Raw genomic sequence first — 22,365 nt, forward strand, 5'->3', positions numbered from 1 at the left:
AACAATCCCTGTAAATGTGACTTATAACCCCTCATGAAAGCATTTCTGATTATTGTATGGTAACTGGATATCTTGAGTTATCCAGAACAGCGTGGCTGTACATTCTACAGCTAAATATCTCTGACACAGCGCTATAGTGTGATTAAACATATACGGAGTGGCACAAAGATGGTTAGAAAATGATGCAAAAACTATTTTTCATTGAAAGCTATGACCTGCGTCATTGGGGGGGGGGGGGGGGGGGGGTCATTACAATTTGGATTTATCTTCACCTTAAATCAACTCAAAGTACTTCTTTAATACAATTTTAGGAAAAAGAAAAATTTACAATTCATAAATGGATCAACAATTCAGTTTTATTTGAGTCCTACGCCCAGATTCCTGATATGGTCTTTTCCAATGCTACATCGATAAAACTACGAACTAGCAATGAACGTAATATTTGCAACCTCGCCATGCGCACGCCGTTCAAATTCTACAACTTTATAATCCAGCATTTTTTATCCAGTAACTGCCCAATGATGGTCGAGAAGTTAGGAGATGATAAACCTTAGGACGAGTTTTAATTTGCAGCCGGTACTTAAGGAGAATTTTTAAGAAAAACTATTCAAGATTGCGGCCTTATCTTGAGGTCAAAGGTCAAAGAAGCGTCCGTTGTGGTTCTAAACTCGAACAGGTGTCGTGTGTGAAATTTCGCGAAGATCGCTCAAACAAGTTTCCTTTTCCTATATTGTGTAAAAACAGGAATATTTCCAAACCTCAAACTGTGCTACAAAATGGCCGCCTAGCCGTAGGTCCTGTGGCCATCCCATAATCATTTTTAAACTCTTTTTTTTATATTCCTGACATGTGTTAGCTTTGTTAGTGTATTTAAAAAAAAAAAAAAAAAGAATTTGGATTCGATTTTTGCCTCATACCTATCAAAAGGCGCAGACATTTTTCCAACTGTGAAAACAATTTGGTCCTTGCAGTCAGTGACTACTGTGGGCCAGAAGGAATGTTGGTATTTTTGGCAGCAACAGCCTTCCTTAGTTTCCATATTCATTGTTAACAGGAAGTAATTACATTGATCATTCGACAGAAATCCTGATTACATTCAATAGTTTCCCTCATGTGTGAAATCAGCTTTAAGGACGTAGGCCATTCTAGAAAAAGGTTTTATTGATTTATTAACAACTGTACATTTTTCAGTGCTTACAGCATTTGCTACATACTTTGGTGTGATTCAGAGGTGCGTTTTGCCCTTTTTTCTTTTTACGTCTCTGTGTGGTAAATGCCGACAGGATCAGGAGCACAGTGTACAATCCAGAATCGTTCTGTTTACATTTGAGCGCACGTGCCGGCCTCTGTCCTCACCAGCGTTCACGGGCAACGAGCATTTCTGCTAAAGAGCACATGGATGTGTGAGTGTGCCCTTTCGTCTGCGTCACGGCCAAACATATTCCAGGAATGTTGACGAGACACGGAGGGCACAGGGCTTCCCGTGCAGTCCAGCTAGAAATCAATAAGAGCCACATCCGTGTTGCGTCATGTTAGCAGCGATCGGTCACCGATGCTTCTGCCGCTGCTGCGGCTGAGGTCCAACGTTTCGTCGAAGCTTTGACCCCCTCCCATCTCCCACAATCAAACACAGTCAATCAAACAGGGAGAGGGAAAGCACAGCTAGTCCAAAAAACTTGGTAAACTTGTAAGATTCATATATATTTATATATATGTATACTCAATAAGTAAATTTACACCCATCTCTTTTTCTGAATCGCTCTGTTTTTATTTGATTCCACGGGGCTCCAGTCCATCTGAGGCATCGCCAGAGTCGGAGAGCTCCGTGTTACAAGCTAAACCACATTTTCATAGTCCGGTAAGAGCAGTGTGACAAAAGGCCATTTTCAAACCGCCTTCAAATGTACAAGATTCCTGCTCCTCAGCCTGCAGATTGTGCTTCAAGAAGATGGTTTAGGTAAAAGAGTTGACAGTTCTAGTCTACGTTTTGGTCTTGCACTACAATACCATGGTCATGGAAGAGAGTGGACCAAAACTAGCATCACAAGTACAGCCAGGACATGAAAATATATATATATATATATTTTATATAATATGTATAAAATGTCTTTTCTGTAATCCCGTATGTACATTTTTGCAAAGAACGTCTGAGGAATGAACTTTTCCGATGAAGCTCTGCTTTACCAGATAATCTCCAGATAATCTCAAAGAGGAAGGACAAAAAAAAAAAAAAAGGCATTGAAGAACTTTGAAAAAAAGTGCAACCCAAGAAGAAAGGGAATAGAAAAAAATTGACTTTGTTCCAGTAAAAGCTTCTTCGGGTCAGCGACACCCATAAATTCCACCAAGAAATGATTTAAGCAGTTTCTCTCAATCCATTGACTTCCTGGTTTGGTCAGTAAGAAAAGTAAAAATCGCCTCAGTAGAAGTGCCAAAGCAGAGCGATGACCTCGTGGGGCTAGTAGATGACCTCGTAGACGGTGGCCTTCTTGTCCCCAGATCCTGTTACGATGTATTTGTCGTCTGCTGAGATGTCGCAGCTCAGGACAGAGGATGACTCCTTTGACTGTGGAAGAAAAAGTTCAAGATTCACATTCATGCCCATTTAAAAAAATCCCTTTTTTTCTCTATTCACCAGGGGCGGAGCTACGGGGGTCTAGGGGTGGGAGGTGCCCCTAAAATCTTTAAGTTAATATTAGTATCCTTATTGACAAAGACTAAGAAATTATCAATACAAGCTTCTTTAAGCAAAGCAAAAATTACAAAACACCAATGTTAAAAATAGTATTAGTGAAAGCACCTCAGCTAAAAGAACTGCCGTTTTTATATTAATGACAATGACAACAATAAACCAATTTCAAAAACGTTTTGTGATCCTTTTATTTGTAATGGCTTTAAATTCTGCTGTTCTCAATTGGCCCCCTTCCAAAGTATTCAGCCCCCCTTCCACCACATATAAAATGACCCAACTGTCCCGTCTCAACAGATACAATTACCTGCTCATATTATACAGAGTATTCTAATGTCAAATTCAATCGCTTTAAGGTATTTATACCCCAGTCTAACTGATCACATAAATGTGATGAAATCAAATGTGTTTACACTGTACTTTAAAGACAGCATTTAAACAATATATTTAAGCGTTTAACACAGGAGCTGTAGCTCCACTGTTGGCGCTCTTTCAAAGACTGAAGTTCTTTAACTGTTTATGCCATCAACGCAATTCTATCGAACTCTGAAGCAAAGAAAAGCTGCCTTTGTGCGGATATGCAACACTTTACAGTGAATACGCAAACGATGTGAATCAGCTGATTCTGTCACGGAGAAAAGCAGCTTTACTTTACGATGGTTAAGTGCTGCATATCAGCGCAAAGCCTCTTTTCTACAGGTTTGGATCGGCCGATTCTTGTTGATCACATTAACAGTTGAGGAGTTACGGTGTGTCAAAGAAGGCGTGTTACATGGGTATCGTCCACGTCATCTCTGGAGTTCACAGAAAAACTGCATGATTGTCAGCATTTTAGGGTTTTAACCTGTGTGGTGTAGAGGTGGGAGCGGTCGTCCGCTAACTGGAATATCGCATATTTGATTCCCATCTTGCCCACCCATGTGTCGAAGTGTCTTTGGGCAAGACACTGAACCCTACATTGCAGGTTGCTCCTGGTGGTCAAAGGTTGGCTCCAGTGCCAACCTTTGATCCTCTCTGCTGTGATTGACAGTCACAGCAGAGAGGATCAAAATGAATCATATTCTGAATTTTCTTAACTTTGTGGGAATTTGGGTTGCTCTATACTATATTATTAGTATTTCCACAAAATGAGCATGAGTTTTTTTCCACCCTGAAAGTTTTTATTATTTATGCTTTGTGTTTAGCTGAATAACAGATTCTGTTGAACTTATGTTGATCACTTCTGCACACTGGCTTGAAAACAGGCTTTCTTGTGTGTCTGAAAAGATTTCTGTGAACACTTCTTTTAAAACTGCATTCAAAGATATTTTACAGGAAGAAAATGTTTGATGATAATTCTTGTTTCCACTCCAGTACGGCCAGTCATGGGACTACACCTGAGCCAACTCCAAACCACTGACCGTTTTAGCCCAATATTTGGACTTAAAAAGCTGTTTTTCTAGTTAGTTACCTGAAATATGCTGGCGCCATAAGGAGTCCTCCAAGCGTTCAGCAGGTTGTCCTTCCCTGTGCTCACAAACCATTTACCTGCAGAAGCAAAAGCACACATCTCAGTCTACTGCTCATAAAACACCCACTAGATCAACAACCATAAACCATGGAGGAAATCAAGAGTTCCCTCGGATTAATTATCCAGCTGACTGTTCTGCTCATGCTTAATTAGTCACAGCATCAGGCCTGAGGCAGAGTGTCATCTGAATGAAGTCGTTCAGTAGTGGAAAGATGAACGTCGACTAAAGCAAACATCTGAATCGGAGCATTGCTGCAAAAAGAGAAGCAATGATACAAACGAGCCAGCTTCCATCAGACGCACTGACCTGCTTTTGTTCCCAGCTTTCACTATGCAGGCACGTTGAAATCAGTTTACCATATTTTCTACACTGTAAGGCGCACTGAAGAGCCTCATTTTTTTTTACTGTTGTAAAGAAGGTTGGATGGTTTGTAAATAACCTAACGCGGTTCATGTGTAGCTGTGTCGGACTGTTTTGTCGGACGTGTAGCGTGTTATTGACAAGATCTAGATTTACTGTGAACGCAGTTAATAAATCGACTGACTCATCTCTGACTCTTCTGTCTCGCTTAATGCGCCCTGAATAGGACATACGTACAAATTCATTGACGGTGCGCCTTATAAACCTGTGTGGCAAGTCAATCTTTAAAATGTTAAAAGTTATGATTCCTAAAATAATATGTAAAGAGTTTTTGTTTAAAAAAGCCAACGGTATCAAACCAGTTCAGTCAATAAGAGCCTTAAAAGCTTTGCGAGTCAAAAACATCTTACTTTATTTACTGTGGTATTCTGCGCCTTACATTAATTGTGGGATTGTCATTTATCTTGCTTTAAAGGCTTTTTAGTTCTTGAAAACTTTCCCTAAAAACTATATTTTTAAATAGATTGTCTTAAATGTTTTCTCTTAAATCTCTGTTGACTGTGGGATGTCCTGTAGTTCCACCTGACAGCATCATTCTTCTGGAAACAGAGGTAGCAGCATTAGAACCCTGTGCCGTTCCTTACCACAGTACGCAAACTTGAGTGAGAGGACGCAGCTTTCATGCAGATGCAGCTGATATTTGTCAGGCTTGGTGTGGTGAAGCACCTCCACATTGCTGCTCTCCATGCCCACGGCCAGCCACTCCCCAGTGGGACAGTAGCCTAGTGAGAAGATCTGCAACAAGAACGGGACGGGTTGAATGGATGCCCGTCTTTCTAGATTCGCCTGGCTTTCATGTGAGACCTGTGCATCTCAGAGCTGCAGCCTTGCTCTACCTGTGAGGTAAAGTCGTGTTGCTGGAGCTGCCGGCCCTCCCTCAGATCCCAGGACCGGACCGTGTTGTCCAGCCCTCCGGTCCACAGCTTGGTTCCGTCATGAGAAATGTCGATGCAGCTGGCTCCATCTGTGTGGCCCTGAAACTGCCTAAATATGAAAAACACAATTGGGGCAGGAACGAACAAATACACATATATTAATAAAAACAATAATAATAATAAATCAGAATGGTCATTTGGCCTGATTAATGGCCACATCGTTAAAAATACCTCCTTTAAAAGAAACACTGACCTAACAAGTGTCTGGTTATGGAGGTCCCACACGGCGATGTTTCCATCAGAGCAGCAGGAGAAGCAGACCTTGGCGTCAGGGCTGATGGCCAGAGCGTAGCAGGCAGGAGCAGAGGACGTGAGCTCGGCCTTTATGCGTGGCGTCTGCGAGGCCAGGTCCCAGATGGTCAGAGTGCTGGCCTCGCCACCGACAATCAGGGTGCGGCCATCAGGCAACAGCTTGCAGGAGCGGATGTAATTGTCTCGATTCTGCAGCAGCAAAGGCAAAAAAAACCTCACTTTGTTTGTGTTTTTTATTTAAAGCAACTTCATAAAAAAAAGGATTGAAGCATCTTCAGAAATAAATGCTAGAATGAAGATAGTTCGGCTATATGTGTTTATTAGTTTCCTTCTTTTTTTTGACAGGAGAAGCTTTTATTTTGACTTTCCACATTAATGACTGTCAGCCTGAATGAGAGATGTAAGAACTGCAGAAAAATACGGATGGACAGCACTGTGGAAGCTGCCGGTCGAATGAAAACGGCGCCCTGATGGCTTTATAAAAAGGAATTGTTCTCTGGACGCACCTTTGACATGGGAGCGGCCACATAAGACAAACAGCATTTATCAAAGGGATAAATGGAAGATGGTTGGGAAGTAGAAATAAAGAGGGGAATGGCGGACGAGTTGGCCAATCTGAACTTGGTGACTCAGCGGGATTCTTTCCCACCAAAGATTAAACAGCGCAGCAGTGAGACGCTTTCCTGAAACATCCACACATCTGGAACTTCTACTACAACGACGGGAGTCTGGATGCTTTTGACCCTCTAGAAAACACTTCCACGCTTTTGGAATTATGCTAAATCTAAACTCACTAGATCCTGTTAGCCTCTCTTGCGGCTTGAAAACAACAACAAATGGAGAATGATTACCAAGCAGTCAAGCTGGGACACCGGACTCTTGCTGCCTGGTTGGCTGATGTCCCAAATCTTGACACAACCTTTGCCGCCGGTGTAGACATGACGGGTGGGATTACTGATGGTGACGGCACACACTACTTCCCCGTGGCTCAGAGTGTTGATCTGGCGAGCGTGGCGCGGGATGCCTGGCCCTATCAGGGCGTCTGGGGGGAAGGGCACGGGCTGCATCTGACCATCCGCGCTGACGTGAAAGGAATAAGCTCTGTGGATGACAGAGGGTCTGTGTGAGCCAAGGTGCCCGGAAAAGCTGGGAAGAAAACTGACCTGAATATGCATTTAAAAGCAAACACTCACGGTTTTCCACCAGAAATAGAGGTGAGGCCTGCGGGCAGACCGGGGGCTCTCATGTGGGGATGGGGGTCAAATCCCGCCTGGGGAAAAATAAAAGGGAACTGTTTAGAATGTTTGACTGTTCATGAAAGATCAGGTAGTAAAATCCATCCATCCATGTATCCAATCAGGCAAATCCCTGGACAATTGGGAGATATAATTTCCTGTGAATAGAACTTAGGCTAATGCTAACGCTGATGGCTAGGAGTTTTCCAAACATGACAATATGCTTTGCACCGAGCTGAGCCATGGAGAAATGTTAGGGTAGTTACAATTGGAGAGCGTCCGTATGCAGCGGCGGCAGCAGCGCTCATCTGAGGAGAAATGAGACCCGGGTAGACTCCGGGGCTGGTCAGGGACCCGTTCATCTCATGAGGACCCATCATGGCAAAGGGACTGGCGTAAGACAGAGGGGTTCGCAATGCAGGGGCAGCTAAAAGCAACAACAACCAAAAAAAGTTCATGTTGTGTTTTTAATGCATAAGAAACATCTTTTTAATAAGAAATGACAATTCTCAAAGCAAATGTTGGAAATAAAAAAAATTAACATAAAGTGTGTTAATGCTTTGTTTTCAAAGAAAGGTAGGAGTCTTACTTAATGCTTCCATGCCAGGGGGTTTTCCCATGGTTAGGGGGCGCAGTCCTGGAGTGGTGCTGGTCCCTGGTGTGGGAACCTCGTTCCTCGGTGTAGGCGTGTTCGATTTCAGGCTCGGTGTGGACGATTTCTCATTCTGCAACAGAGGCTGCGTTTAGCTTCAGGGGGTCTTACTCAAAGTTGCATGTTGACTTGTAATCTACACTTCTGTCTAATGTACTCAGACACCAACAAACCACGTCAATACCAGAGTTCAAAACCTCGTCTTCAGTCAAAACTCTAGTTATTTCCCTCCAACGCCAAGGCTTCATTACAGAAATAGTGAGCGTTGGTGGGTGGGGGCATAAACCTTTGCAGTCAGACTTGTCAGTGGTGGATTTAGAGACGAAACGGTGAGAAAAGAGACGCCTCAAACTCATAGATGTTTTGATCTTTTCACTGAGCGAGCTCAATGATGCACTAATGAAAGAAGGCTGGTGTCATTCTGGGTGAAGGAATGTGGATCCTCTTGATCCGCTGTGTTTATGTAAAACTCAGGTTTAGCCTGGTTAGTTAGGGCTGACAGGAGATGCGGGATGAAGGAAGAGCAGATGAGATGAAGGAAAAGAGACAGCCGTTCTCCCTCTGCAGTTATTTACAGCCGCAGGAGGACGCAGAAATGACCGTTTATTGAGAAAGCCATAAAGAAGATTGAGAGGACTGAGCCTCAGGGTTTGATTTCCTAAGAGTGCATCCACCCCCTGCCCCCTTAAGCCCCGAGTAGCAGCCAAATGCTAAACCAGGGTATTTTTCTTTCACACAGACACCCACTGCACTTGAGAAATGCCCTCTAGTCTTTCTGTTCAGGCTTCAGCCCCTATACTGTGACCTCCTGATTGCATCCTCTCACTAGTCTTGCACTGAATCAACCCTCCCCCGGTCGCTCACATGGGCGTGGTCTTTAGCCTTGGAGGACGGTGTGCTGCCAGAGGAGGCGACAGAGGCGGGGCTGTTGGGGGCAGCGTCTTTCTTCAGCACTCGTGACTTATCCAGGCCGTTTTCTGGGGGCGAGTGAGCGGGGCTCACCCGAGGGGTTGCTGGATCCTGCAGAGTTAAGCAAGACAGACAGGGAGCAAGACTGAGCAAACAGACTGGAGGAAAGCCACTGGCATGTATGTGTAGGTCAAACAAGCCAGGGCCTCATGTGCAAACACAGATAAATATCCTGCTGTATGCTCATACCCCCCTCCTCCCCTCACACACATGCACACACACACACACTTTTCCATTCACCTGTCACACCCTTTTCTCTTTGTGTTCTTTGTCTTGCATTCTACATGAATGGCAAAAGAGTAAAAACACACTCAAAGCACACAACCAATATTATGACAGACTTTTTGTCAACACTGAGAGAGGTGTCAAAGCCTCCACACACAAAGCAAGAACCCTGTCTGGTTTCCTGTGCTGCCATCACACTGAAGGATGTGGAAGTGCTCCTTCAAACGGCGCCTTACCTCGTTAGAAACATCCACCACCAAGTCATCGCTCTTGTCTCCGTCGCTGTCCTGCAACAGAAGGTCCAATTTGAAACAGTAAAAGGGACGGGTCGGTTTCTGAACCGTCCAGAAACCAGATCAAATTAAGAGATAAACAGACAGCTGAAGCAGTTACTTCCTCCATGTACAGACACATGTTTAAAACAGATTATTACAATGTTTGACTGTTTATCCCTTTAATACCAAAAATGTCGCCTAAATACAACACGCTCTTTGACACTCCGTAATTCCTCGACCGTTCATATGAACAATGTGACTCAGCGGATTCTGCCGCGTGTTGCAGAACCACGGAAAGCCGCTTTGCTCCACAACAGAACCAGCTGATTGACATCCATGGCAGAAACACTTCACTACTATAAACTGTTGCGTATCGGCGCACGGCTGCTTTTGTCAGCCTCGCAATCTGCCAGGTAAACAGTTGAAGAGTTATGGTAGTAGAAAGAAAAACCATTGGAGCCAAAGCTCTGGTGTTTATTCAGAGGGACTTATTGGGAACTTATTTCCTACAGTTTAATATTATCTCCAGCTACTTTGAGGAAATTGAAATAGAAACACAAATGATTAGATCGTTTTTTTCCCTCGCTGTATTGCAGTTGACATTTTGCAGTCTCATTGTTTCGCTGATTTTTTCAGTGCAATTTTACATGCTTTTTTTTTTTTTTAACAGCATACTGTGTTCTGCGTCCTGATTGGCTGTAGACCTTGTCAATCAACCCCCTCCATGCCCTCTCTCCTGTACAGAATTGGTTCAGTTTGCCAGAGTTTCATAAATCTTCATTGCGATCAGATCTTTGCTTTTTAATTCTAATACAGGACGTATTTTCTATGAAGGTCTGACGAGAGAAAAAAGTGTGAAAATGTTCCTGAGAGAAGCGAAGAGTAGTGAGTGGTTTTCACAGTCTTAAAACTCTAGTAATCCTACTTCACAGATTTCCTCTGTCCCAAAATATTTTTAGAACGGTAACCCCCACGATGACAGCACTAAACTTGACCTTTCTTTTTCAGGGTTATGGTCATTTTGCTTAAAAACTTTCTACACTTTGGGGGGGGAATAAATGGAAAGCTGATATTTTTCAAGCGTCCAAACAAACTAAGACAAAGCAAAAAGACTCACATATCTGCTCATGCTGTCCTTATCGTCCACTTTGCGTTTCTTGGAGTCCAGGCCGTAGTCTGAAGAGCTGCGGTGCTTCTCGCTCGCTGCCCGCAGGCTGTCTGACGGCGACACCGAGTTATTCTGCCGGGAACAACACACACGGCTAGCTTAGCATCATCCTAACTCCACTCTGCTGGTGAACAAGAAAAACTGCTGCTTCTGTCAGCTTTGGGAAGTGGACTTCAGCGGGTAACACACTGAAATTTGTGCAAATAAATCCGTCTGTTTTCTGAACTGCAAGCTGCAGAGTCGACTGCAAGATGTCAAAAAGCTCATAAGTAAGTCTACGAGTGGAGAGTAAATACATGGGGACAACAGAGAAAAACAAATAATAATATAAAACCCAAGCAGGGCTTTCGGAGATGGTTCTGTGATATTTTCTGTAGTCAGAACAGAAATAATAACTGCCAAATGTAAAACATTAGGGAAATCCTGGTGGACAGATTCTGCACAACAGAGGAGGAAGTTTTGGACATTGAGCCCTGCGGCTGCTGCCAAAGCAGCAACACAGCAAAGGAAGCACATGAGGCAGCAGAGCAAAACCACAAACCCACAGAAACACTGGAGGACAAGGCATAAACTGCTGTGGAGATTTGCTGAACAGTGGAAGCAAAGGAAACCTGAAATGTTTGCACACTTGAAGACTGTCGAGGCGAATCAACTCCAGGCTAAATAGGCCATTAAATAAAAACTAAACTTAAGTATGAACACTCTTGACTGGGTCAAGAAAAACAACATTGAAAAGCCACTTGATTAGTGTGAAGCCCATAACTTTGTGTGGTTTCAAGGCAAAGAAAACGGATTTAAACATGATCAAGAGGACAGAAAAAAGCAGAAACTGATACAAGAGCAACGTCAGGGGGAACGGAAAGAGGTTTAGTCAGCTGAGTAACGAAAGAGTGTGGCAAAGTTTGGGGGGGGGCTGCAAAACAGGAAAGAAACTTGGCCCAATGAGATCGAGCAGAGGCGAGAGGGGATGACTACTTTAATCCAGACGGCCTGCAAACACAGATTCGGCCGCCTGACGAGGCGAAGTGGCGCTGTCAATCAGACTGACATCCAAACGGTTGGCAGCCAAGGTGAGCACACCTCGAGGCCAGCCCACATTCCAAGCAGCTCGACAAATCCCTGATTTTATTAGGAGAGGAGATGAGTGGTGAGAGAAAGCAGAAAGAAGGCCGACACCTGAGCTGAAAATGACAGGAAGCGAAAGATGAGCTGAAAATAAACGGAAAGTGCTGGGGGGAAAAAAAATGGAGGATTGAAGCCAAGACGAGTGGAAAGCGGCTGTTCAACTGTGGCTGTTGGCAAAACATTATAGCCTCCTGTAGAAAGAGCCCCTTCCTCTGCCACCAAGTAAAGAGTCAGCCTTTTCCTCACTGAGGTTAACCAACAGCTTTGTAGCTCTACATCAGGCCAAAACACAGATTTGTTCAGCTACTGTTGCAGAAAAGACAGCTTCCAAGAGTTTTGCTTTGGCTTAGTGTGAAGACGTTGTCAGAAAGACAAAAATCTTCCACACTCTGTATCTGGGCCCGACACCTTTCAAGGACTGTTTAGTCTCGGTAACCCTGCACCTCCTCTCCGCCGGACTGAAAAGGAGGACGGTGTGTGCGCTGAACAACAGTGGAAGGAGGGTGGCGAGGAGATCAGGTGAGGTAGTGCTGGCAGACGCTCGTCACCACATGAGAAGGGCGGAGAATCTAGATTCCTTTCTGACCTGAGTGAGCCCATTCAGGATGGTCACTCAGTGGGAACTTAATCTGGTGGAGCAGATTCAACAGAGCGTTACGCTCTAGCTAACGGAGAGCTTTAAGCCAGTCCAATAAACAGGGACTTTAACATGAGGAGAAGTGAACGCATGAGGACAGCACATGGCAGAGGAGGAGACAAAGGAAATGGGTAAACAGCCAAGACAAGGAGGCAGAGCTGTAAATAACAATCCCTATAAGGAAAGGAGAAGGTTAATAAAGTGAGATGACATTTACATTTACAGTGAAGGAGACTCAAAGTCATTTCTAATTGTCTTTGAATTACACGAGCTACCAGACTAATAATCCCTGTCCAGCGGCTGGAGTCATTTTCCACCTGGATTAGATGCTGCTGACCTATTTGGCCAGAACTCATTTGCTTTCAGTCATCTTATACCCCCGTGAGTACAAAAACCTGTGTGTTCTTACACAGAGAGCATGGATCTCTATTGAACAGCGGGCTTAAGCTTATGTAAAGTACACCTAATCAGCAAACACAGTCAGCCCAAAATGGGCAAAGTCAAGAAACGCAGAGAAGATGGAGGGTTGCAGAGTCAACATACCGTGCTGGTCTCGCGTTCTTTTAGAGGGATAACCAGAGGCGAGTGAAAGGATGAGGGACCAGGAGAGAGGAAAGTAAAACACAAGTTAGTATGGGAGTAACTAAGACTGTACAGCATTACTGCAAATGTCTATTCATCTGGAGTTGGCTGCCATCTATCACACAAATCTACATTGTTGGATCATTTATGCTATTTATTCTGTATTTTTGCACTATATGGCGCACTAAAAAGCCTTATGTTTTTCAAAATACAACAGTACGCTTTATAATCCGGAGCGCTGAAGCAGTTTGAAGAGGTACATGGCGCTCTGTCAAAATGTGACAGAGCGCCATGTTATTGTAAATTTACTAAGGCGGTTAACGTGTAGTGGCGTTGGACTGTGGTTTTTGTACGCGTTACTAACCAGGTTGGGAGTTGGCGTAGTCGCAGTAACGTTTGTTTTAGCGTTTTCAGCCAGGTTTTTTTACGTGTTGCAAACAAGGTTGGGAGTTCTAGGTATCGTGAATATGCTAAGGCTTCTAACGTGGCTAACGTGTTACAAACAAGCTCTAGAGTTACTCTGAACGCAGTTATTGAAGTCTGATTGAAAGTCAATCCAGCGTGTAGGTTGAGTGACTTGCAGGGCTCCTCACCTCTGTGCTCCAGGTCGTGGTGGTTCTTCTCATCTTTAACAGGCAAGTGAGCCTGGCTGCCGAGAGCCCCCAGAGCAAGCAGGCCCGAGCCGGCGCCTGTCACCGGGGGGAGGCCAGGCGGCTGCAGGCCTGAGGGATGAGGAGGCAGCTGGACCGGGGGACCGTGGGCAGCGTGGGACAGGTGCTGAGCCTGAAGCTGTTGCTGCTGGAGACAAAACAGACAACAAGTGGGTCGGCTGGGAAAATATCCCATGACAGGCCACACAAAGGCAAAGCATGTGGAGGAGATCATGTCTCCATCCAGTAGAGAAATCATCACTGAAGCTTCCAAACTATAGGATACAAATCCAAGACTACTGTGCTTCAGTCATATCTCCAACCCATATCACTAGAATTGAGTGATGCAGACATCTCAGTCACATTTCATCATTTAGCAGACACCTCTTAACAAACAGGTTCAAATGAAAAAAATCTGAGGTTAGAAGGAATACTGCCAAACTTCAGCATGGGAAAACCTCACTGTTGGTCCATGTATTTCCTTAAAATCTTAAGAATTTGAGATTGATTCAAGAAAAAAAAGAAAAAGAAAAAAACAAATACAGAATTTAAAAAAAAATAGTCTCTACTCAGGGATGGGGTTCTGTACAGCAGCTAGTCAGCAAGCTTGTTGTTTAAAAACCAGACTACAGAATGGATTCAGTATTGTGCACAATTCAGTTCAACTTCCATTTCAAAACTATTGTATTTGGGATCCGTCCTTTTCTCACATTTCTGTTCTTACAACTAATTTTTTGGGTTATGAAAAAAGTTTTACACAAGCAGTGGCTTGATCTCTTAACACCTGAATTTATCTAACTTATTAACTATCAACTAACTCACCATCCCATCCATTTGAATGAGAAGGTGTGTCTGAAACATTTGGTCTGTACTGTATATTTGCTTTAAGGTAGATACTAAGTTTAGATACGTTTGGAGCAGAAGTGGTTTGATGCGTTTTGCACCAACAGGCATCATGAGGGTAAAAAACAAAAAACAGAACTCTAATTAATGCAATTATTGAAAACAGGAAACCTTCCTTTTGTCTGATAAACTACAGCCTCATGGATTAGATCTATCAATGTTGCATTTTCTCCTAAATAAAGATTTGATTTTACTTAAAGCTACGTTTACACCGGCAGGCGTTCAGGCGTCCACTTCCAAGGAGAGGTCTGTGTAAACGCGCATTTTCGGCATCCGTGTTTAAAACTGTAACTTTTTAAGTCCGTTTTTGGGCCCTTTTTTTTTTTTTTCAAAAAGCACAGCCATTGAACCCATGATGAAAGTCCAAGCACTGACCAACCAGCGACTTGGATTTGTTAGTGACGTATGGATGCTGTCCTTTTGAAGTCATGAAAGTTGTCAACCGTTGATCATGAAGGATGGTGTTCATGAACGTGCATCACATTTCCAGTGTATTTGTAGCTTAACAGATTTTTTTTCAACCCAGCCCCAACAGTAACGCTCCAATTTCTTCTGCAACTTTCACTTCCTGAAAGAAGTCAGTTTCTAATGCTTTCGGTCTTGCCGTACAGGACACTTCAATCTACAATCAACACACCAAACCAGTGCGAAAATCCAAATTAAAACATTTCAAACAAAAACAAATAAATTGATGTTTACACTTAAAAACCTCCAATCATCTCAACACCATAGAAACCCCAGCGTGCACGCTAAACACAGCTCAGCCCAGACGATGGAAACACACATAACCCTCCCATACGTCTGTGAGGCAGCCAGGGCCGGGAGAGCAGATAGACAGGAGTTAAATAGCCACTCAGGAAAGAGGGAAGCAAGTGCTTTAAAACAAGGTTAAATAACACTTAGCACATCCATCAACTGCCTCTCCAAAAAGAAAAAAAGAAAAGAACTGACTGCTATTCAGGCTCCTGGATAGAACTCCAATATGCTCATCCATACAGTCATTACAGAAAATGGAGACACTAGATGCGGGTATATCTAGCGGCTAACCACATTTAAAAGCTTATTAAGCAGCTGGTCATTATTCAGGCAGCTCATTATGTCAGGCTGGACCTGGACTTATCTGATGGATAGAAGCAACTGAGGGTCAGCATTGTTAATCGATATTGCGCTGGCGCACTGAGCAGCCCATTTGTTGTGGAAAAAAGGAAATGCGAGCAAAAAAAGAAAAAAGAAAAATGGAGGAAGCAGGCAAAACAAGATGAGGAGGGAGAGAAGCACGAGTACAAAAAAAACAACAGGAGAACGGCAGAGAGTGGGCAAAGGACCGAGGCAGGGACGTCCCTATTGAGGGTGCCTAATGAGGAAAAGCGTGCAGGGATCATTATCAAGGAGCCTCATTAGCGAGCTATGGCTGAGGAGCGGACAGACCAGAGAAAGGAGCTGCGAGGGGAGGAGGAGGAGGGAGGGGAAAAAAAAAAAAAAGAAAATAAATTGCTTCCAATTCAATATTCATGGATAAAGAGCTAGCTTTCTTTCACACTTATCTTTTTCATTATGTGTAAAAGCCGCAGCAGCTCAGACAACTTCCACAGGAAACAGGCAATTAAAGTTAACTAGGCGAAGCTGACTCCCTGCAGAACGCTACTGTCAGGTGGAACAAGCATCAACAGAACCAGCATAAACTAGCTGGCAGACTGGCTTAATAAGTCTGGCAATAATCTCCACGTTACCCGCGGTGCCTCGCAACATCTTCTGCGGTTTATCATGTTTCCTTCTGCCATCCTGTTTTATTTTCAGGAAAAGTAAAGGCAGGGTTCAGACAAATCTGTTACTTCACTCAGACGGACAATATCCCAAGCTGCCATTGAAACCAAAACATGTGCATGTGCTTTGTCTTAAAAAAAAAAGACATCTTTCTTTACAGATATAGAACAAGCTCAATCCAAAACAGTCTCTGTGAGCACAAAGAGGCCTGATCAGCTGGCAGCTGCTGGTTTAGGAAGAACACCAAAGTCACATCTGATCATTGATCCACTGAAACAACCAACTATTCAGCCAAGAGACCCATTCTAAACACAAACTCATCTGACTATACGATCCGGGAATTACTTGATAGTCTTTGCTAGCGCTGCAGAAAAAGCTAACTTCGGAGAGCAGGCGTGCATATCCACATAGAACACGAAGAGGTTGTTGTGGTTAGGGATGAGCGATATATCGGGGCCAGTGTCGGTATCGCCTGATATACGCATAAATGGAGATTTTCGGTATTGGTCCAATATTTAAAAATCTATTGATACTTTTCTGACTTTTTTTTTTTAAATCCATACTTGTTCCTGATAGATTTGGAGGCTTATGTTTACAGTCAGTCAGTAATTGACTGTTTTCAGATAAATGTTATTTTGGATAAGGATACATGTTGTTCCTAATAGATCCCTGGCAATGGGGAGCTTATGGTTTACAGTTATGTCCAATATTCAATAAATGGTCTGAATGCTTACAGACAAATTTTCAGATACGGTTTAAAGTGATACTTGTTCCTATGAGATCCTTTGCTGTATGTTAAAAAGGTCAAGTACAGTGTGATTGTACACTAAAAGAAAAGTGGGGCATTTCTAATAAAGACACAAAACAGAAATCTAAACTTTATGTTATTGCAGACGCTTAAATATTGGTATCAGCAAATATTGGCTATCAGCCACAGTTGCAGGGAAAATATTGGTTACGGGTAGGCCTGCACAATATACCGCAAATTTATCGTTATCGCAATATCAAGCTGTGCAATATGCATATCGCAAAAGACAGCAAATTTGCAATAAATGGTTACCTTAGATGTGGCCAAACAATCTTATGGCAGCTTGAAGTGTTTAATGGATTGAAAGAATCCCTTTTTGCATTTGACCAATCAGATGGACCCCTTCACGTTGTTAACTAATCGGATGGCGCCTTATTATGTTGTATGTTCGCCTCCTATGTCAACAAGGGTCATTTGTAGTGTAATTTTTAAGCTGTTGTAAAAGAATGGGAATAATATTTTTGTTTGTTTTGCTAATTGTTTATATACCGCAAATTATATCGTTATCGCAGTATTAATTACTAATATCGCATATCGTGAGTTTTCTTCATATTGTGCAGCCCTAGTTACTGGTATCGGCCAAAAATGGAATGGGCCCATCCCTAGAGGTGGTACACAAATACAACAAACACAAAACAAGATGGTAGACTTTAAAGCCAAACTCTGATCATCTTTATGTCTTTTAATTATGTTTGTGCCGTTTTTAGCCATAAATCAAAAGGTCTGTCCTTTTCTAGGACAATTTCTAACGAGAGGCAGTAGTTCCTTTGAAATTTGCCTCAAAATTGTGGCTGGGACTGTTGGCGCGGAAGTAAGCCTCTGCTCATTTCCCATCATGCCTTTGTTTACACTTTCTCCCGCAAGCTAACAGCCCCTCACAACCCCAATCTAACCTTACCGATACAACAAAGATGAATGATCCAGAGTTGTAGAGGAAGCCAGGTTTGGGCTGTTTAAATAAAATAGGTAAACTAGTTGGACACCTTTACAGCTGATCCAGACGACTGTTGTTGTGAATTTGGGCTATAGAAATAAATTTGAATTGAATTGAATTACAGCTGGGAAAATTAAAGCTAATTATTTTGAAAGTCTGGATTGATGAAAATCTGTCATTCAAGTGAAAGATAATGCAGTATGAGAGACATGGCTGAACTATCCAGGAGACTTTTTAGTGGACAGACCAATAAGAAGAATAAAGCTATGAGATGTGAAAAATCTTTATTTCAAAGACCTACAAACAACGTAATGGAGACGAAATGGGTCTTTGAACGCTGGTAACATATTTTTAAAAAACAAAAGATTAAATCTGGTAGATTTAAATGAATATAAAGCTTTTTTTAAATGAACAACTTGCTGTTCTTTAGCAACAAAGCAATAAAAACACACAAACAAAGCCTTTGATGATTGACATGACTTGACATGAGCAGGTATTGTAACCTCGGGGGAATAACGAGCGAACACTCCAAGCAAAAACAAGAGCTTTTTCTGCTTTGCATACTGTGCTGACACAGCGTGAACCTGTGCCTAAATATTTCATCTTTTACAGCGTTCTTGTTCGGTACCTGCAAAGTTCCTCAATGTTGCTCTTGTCTGTGCTGCAGTCAACACTTGTCGTGACTCGACTGCTTTAATGCCTACTGCTAGTGGGTCAGAGGCAGAGGTACGCCTGTTGGCCGGAACCTTTAATATAATTAAAGGCTAGCCAGAGTGAAACCTGACCAAGCCTGTGATTTGATCTCAGTCTGGACTGTGCTGCTGTACATTAGATGTTCTTTGACGGTTGCACAAAAGGAGGAAAAATCTGAGCAGAACTGCAGTTGGGAACACTTCTCTGTGTTGACAGGTCAGGGCTAACCAACAATTACAGGCTTCAGAATTGTGAACACCATGTTGACACAGCATTGCAAACATTGTTAACTCAAAACGTCATAAATAACTGCAGACGGGGACAAGTCTGCACAAGTGAGGAGGCCATGAGACCATACTAGCATGTGTTCTGTTTAAATGCTACAAATGAAGTGAAAGACGGCTTACACGACAGCACACTAGGATGTCTTTAAATCTCATTTTGGAATTATTTCTTAAAAACCCACTCCGATTATTTATTCTAAAAGCGTTTTGAAAAACCAAATCATTTCCTATGGTGTGGTTGGGGGCGGGCCTGTCGGAATGGAGCAACCCCGCCTCCCCTCTTCCTCTCCCCATTGCTGAGAGCTCTCTATTTACATGCTCGCCCCTCACACCCCCAACCTAACATTAGCTGTGCAACAAAAATGGCGAGCAATATCAGAGCTGTCCAGGCGTACAGCACTGAGCCAGATGCCAGCTCAGGAAAACAAAGACGTACATGGATCTAGATGAATGGAGCTTACGCCTGCCAGGTCTATTTTCTACATACCAAATACGCTCTACTTCAATTGGCATTTTTTTAACTGCTCCTGATTCACATAAATAATAATAAAGAAATGATCGGAAAAGCTAATTTGATCTCAATTTTCTTTACACATGTCCTCCATCATCAGAAAAAAAGGGCACACGTACATGTTAAAAAACACCAAACACATAACATTTATCGGAGTGGGTCTTTAACCAACGGTATTAAGATGGTGAGACTATATTGAGTATTAAGACTATATGCAGCAGAGTGCCGGTCCTCCTCACTGCATGCAGCTTTGCCCCCGTCCACAGGTCAAATAAAAGAAGAAAGGGGGTATACACACAGTCAGAGGCAGATTGGGAAGTCCACGTACCCCGATGATAGCATTCAGCTCAGTCATGGTCACCTGCTTGGCCCGCTCAACAGCTTGAGCCACCTGCTGTTGATGCTGCAGGACACAATCAAACATGAGGTCTCTTTCCTCTGTGTGTAATGACTCTGGTTTATTAAAGAGACATCTGCTGAACTTTCTTGGCAAAAAAAAGAAAAAAGAACAATGCAAGTCTGGTCATATGATGCAGTTTGGTTGTCGATACTCACCTCTTGTGACAAAAATGGCATGATCTGTGCCAGAATTGCATTCAGGCGTTTGGCAATCTCAGTCTGTGGGAGAGAACAAATGAATAAATATTAAACCAACACTGTAATTAAGTGCTTTAATAAATATCAAAGCATCCTGTTTGCAGAGGCCATTCGAGTACAAAACTGACGCCTGACTAAACTGAGGCCACCTTGGAACAAACCCTTTCTCCACTGGCTCCATTAGGCCTTATTTCATTAAAAGGCTAAAATATGCGAGGACCATCTGGTCTCTTTATAACGACGATTCAAAAAAAAGTGAGGTGGGGCAAGTTGAAGCAGATAGGTTAACTCGGGGCCCAGTCTATCAGATGCTTCTTTATTGACCACAAAATATTAGCTGGCAGAGTAAGACGATCCTGCTGAGCTGGATGCACATGGAGCACTTTGGATCTCTGCATTTGGACAAATGGATACCCATCTCCTGCAATTGCTGCTCCCCAGACATTGTGCACAAGCCTTTCTTTCCTTGTTTTTTAAAGTCTACACCCTCCAAGAAGTTGATGAAGACGAGCAGCAGGAGGAGGTGAGCACAAAAGTGGAAAAAAGAATAAAAGAGGACGAATTAGGTTTGTGGGGTTGGACAGGAAAGTGAAACCATCTGACGGGATGCCAAAGTAATGTGGTTTGACTGAACCCAGAGAGGTGAACTAATTGATTCTGAGAGATTAGGGGTGGAGGCCCGGTAGGTGTGTGAGGGTTAAAGACATCCTTCCCGCCATTTTATGCGCTGCTGCACTCCAGCCTTATTCCCGTAACCCTGTTTCACTGTGAACAGAAGGAGGGTGGGGTGGACGGGGTGGACGGGGGGGGGGATGTCAGGAGGTGCCAGCAAATCTCTGCACAACCCCTACTTGAATGGGAGGGGCGGGAAATAGGAAAAGGAGAAAAGCCAAGGTGGGGGCAGACCCTTGCTGGCCTGTCAGGCATTATCTCACAACCCCCGCCTGACCTCAGAGCCCACTGTGGCTTCGCTCTCCCCATCCTCCAAAAGCGTCTTCGCACCCCTACAATGCTAATCCCCACCCCTCTCTGCCCTCCCTTCTCTCCCCTTCTCATCTTAGTCCTCTTCTGTTGCTGGGGCAACGGTATCTGGCATGGCTTATCGTTATGTAAATTGGGTTCAGGCTCTGACCAGAACAGCCTGTAAAATCACATTAGACGCCGCACAGAAGCAGGTCATTAAATTGAATTTTCAGCTTGTCGATCTGATCGGCAACGAAAATTAATGAGGGATAACAGAGAGGAGGGGTGGAGGGGGAGGGGGGCTGACACAGAGAAGGGGTGAGGAGTCTGTGGGGACTCATAAAGCATCATCATTAGAAGGGGGGGGGGGGGGGTATACAATGACGCATGGTTAAGGGTAAGCATTTCTCGGCGTTTCACCGCCTCCATGGAAATGACTGGAAAAGACAGAGGCTCAGAAATTGTGGAAGCAGCAGTATGTCGATCCACTCTACTATTTCAGACACAAAATTACAAGCCCTCCATCACTCAGAGAGGCACTCATTTCCTCAAAGAAAATCACTACTTTGGAGTCACAATTTGAACATTCATATAATTCTTATGCATTCCGTGAGGAAAAGGGGTCAAATGGTACCAAATCGTGCACTTCATGTAGACGTGAGCCCCAAGTTAACATATTTGGAGATGAAATACCACTGTTTCATACACAACATTGTCCATCTACTCAAACATGAACATTCAACAACATTAAACAGAGTGTGGATGTGACTTAGGCGTCGTCAGATAACTCAAGCTACGCACACATCGCCCTCAGCAACGTGCTTTTTAGCGTCTACCATGCGTGTTTCGGGCTTCCACGATCAACACTCTGCCTTCAAAAGTTGCTACGCACAGTCACAAGACCATTTTTGGGCTCTACGTGCCTGAGTCGGTCATAAATCACATCCCAACAGGTAATCTGTTGAGGTGTTCATTTTGATAGGAGCGGCATCTTGTTTACGACTGTGGAGTCTGCAGTCAATGTGGGATCAACAGGAGAGTAATCCAAGTAAAGCCAGCAAGCAGATTATAGCAGACGTGATGATATTTTATCTGCTGATTATGTCTAAGAGCACATACTCCAGATAAGATGCTAAATACATCTACGTTCACACCGCCCTCCGTAATGTGCGTTTTGGGCGTCCAAGTTCAAAACCCTTGCAAATAAGCAGTAAGTTTCCAGGCTCTATGTATAAAACGCATGGACATTGAACACATGTTAAGTTAAACCAAGATGAGCTTTGACCAATCAGGGACTCAGATTTGGTACTGAAGGGATGGCGTTCCTTTTCAGTCACGGAAGTGCCAACCATTTGAAAATTGATCATGAAGAAGTCCCCACCCCCCTTTTTGGATTTGTATTACTTTTAAACCTGACTGTAATGATTGTAAACATCCAGCAACTTGTTGCCTTATGCCGCATCACAGTTCTACCCCCCCTCCTGTTTAATCACCCTCCTACCCCCCAGACATCCCTCTCTCTTCTTCCCTTTATTTTCTTTTCCATTTGCTCCAACAAAAGACTGTTACAGATATGAGTAAGA

The 22,365-nt window shown here is 43.4% G+C and overlaps 1 protein-coding gene across 6 annotated transcripts in view; it reads right to left on the bottom strand.

Annotated features, from left to right (window-relative positions):
* Window positions 1-1,139: 1,139 nt before the first annotated feature.
* The window catches only part of LOC101168352 (transducin-like enhancer protein 3-B), a 31,041-nt gene continuing 9,815 nt past the window's right edge, over window positions 1,140-22,365 (bottom strand). The window contains exons 6-21 of one of the 6 annotated variants that reach the window (XM_011488064.3): window positions 19,778-19,840; window positions 19,551-19,625; window positions 13,269-13,470; window positions 12,637-12,695; window positions 10,281-10,403; window positions 9,125-9,175; window positions 8,559-8,714; window positions 7,632-7,767; window positions 7,309-7,469; window positions 7,001-7,077; window positions 6,659-6,908; window positions 5,749-5,996; window positions 5,457-5,604; window positions 5,205-5,355; window positions 4,140-4,216; window positions 1,140-2,566 (exon numbers count right to left, since the gene is read on the bottom strand). In XM_011488064.3, the coding sequence (XP_011486366.1) occupies window positions 2,459-2,566; window positions 4,140-4,216; window positions 5,205-5,355; window positions 5,457-5,604; window positions 5,749-5,996; window positions 6,659-6,908; window positions 7,001-7,077; window positions 7,309-7,469; window positions 7,632-7,767; window positions 8,559-8,714; window positions 9,125-9,175; window positions 10,281-10,403; window positions 12,637-12,695; window positions 13,269-13,470; window positions 19,551-19,625; window positions 19,778-19,840 (2,085 nt within the window). In that variant the 3' untranslated portion in view covers window positions 1,140-2,458. Of the gene's footprint in view, window positions 2,567-4,139; window positions 4,217-5,204; window positions 5,356-5,456; window positions 5,605-5,748; window positions 5,997-6,658; window positions 6,909-7,000; window positions 7,078-7,308; window positions 7,470-7,631; window positions 7,768-8,558; window positions 8,715-9,124; window positions 9,176-10,280; window positions 10,404-12,636; window positions 12,696-13,268; window positions 13,474-19,520; window positions 19,626-19,777; window positions 19,841-22,365 lie in introns of all 6 variants that reach the window. The other 5 variants (XM_004066881.4, XM_011488058.3, XM_011488052.3 and 2 more) reach the window with 5 other exon arrangements.

This window comes from Oryzias latipes, chromosome 3 (genome assembly GCF_002234675.1).
Source record: "Oryzias latipes chromosome 3, ASM223467v1".
Lineage (NCBI taxonomy): Eukaryota > Metazoa > Chordata > Actinopteri > Beloniformes > Adrianichthyidae > Oryzias > Oryzias latipes.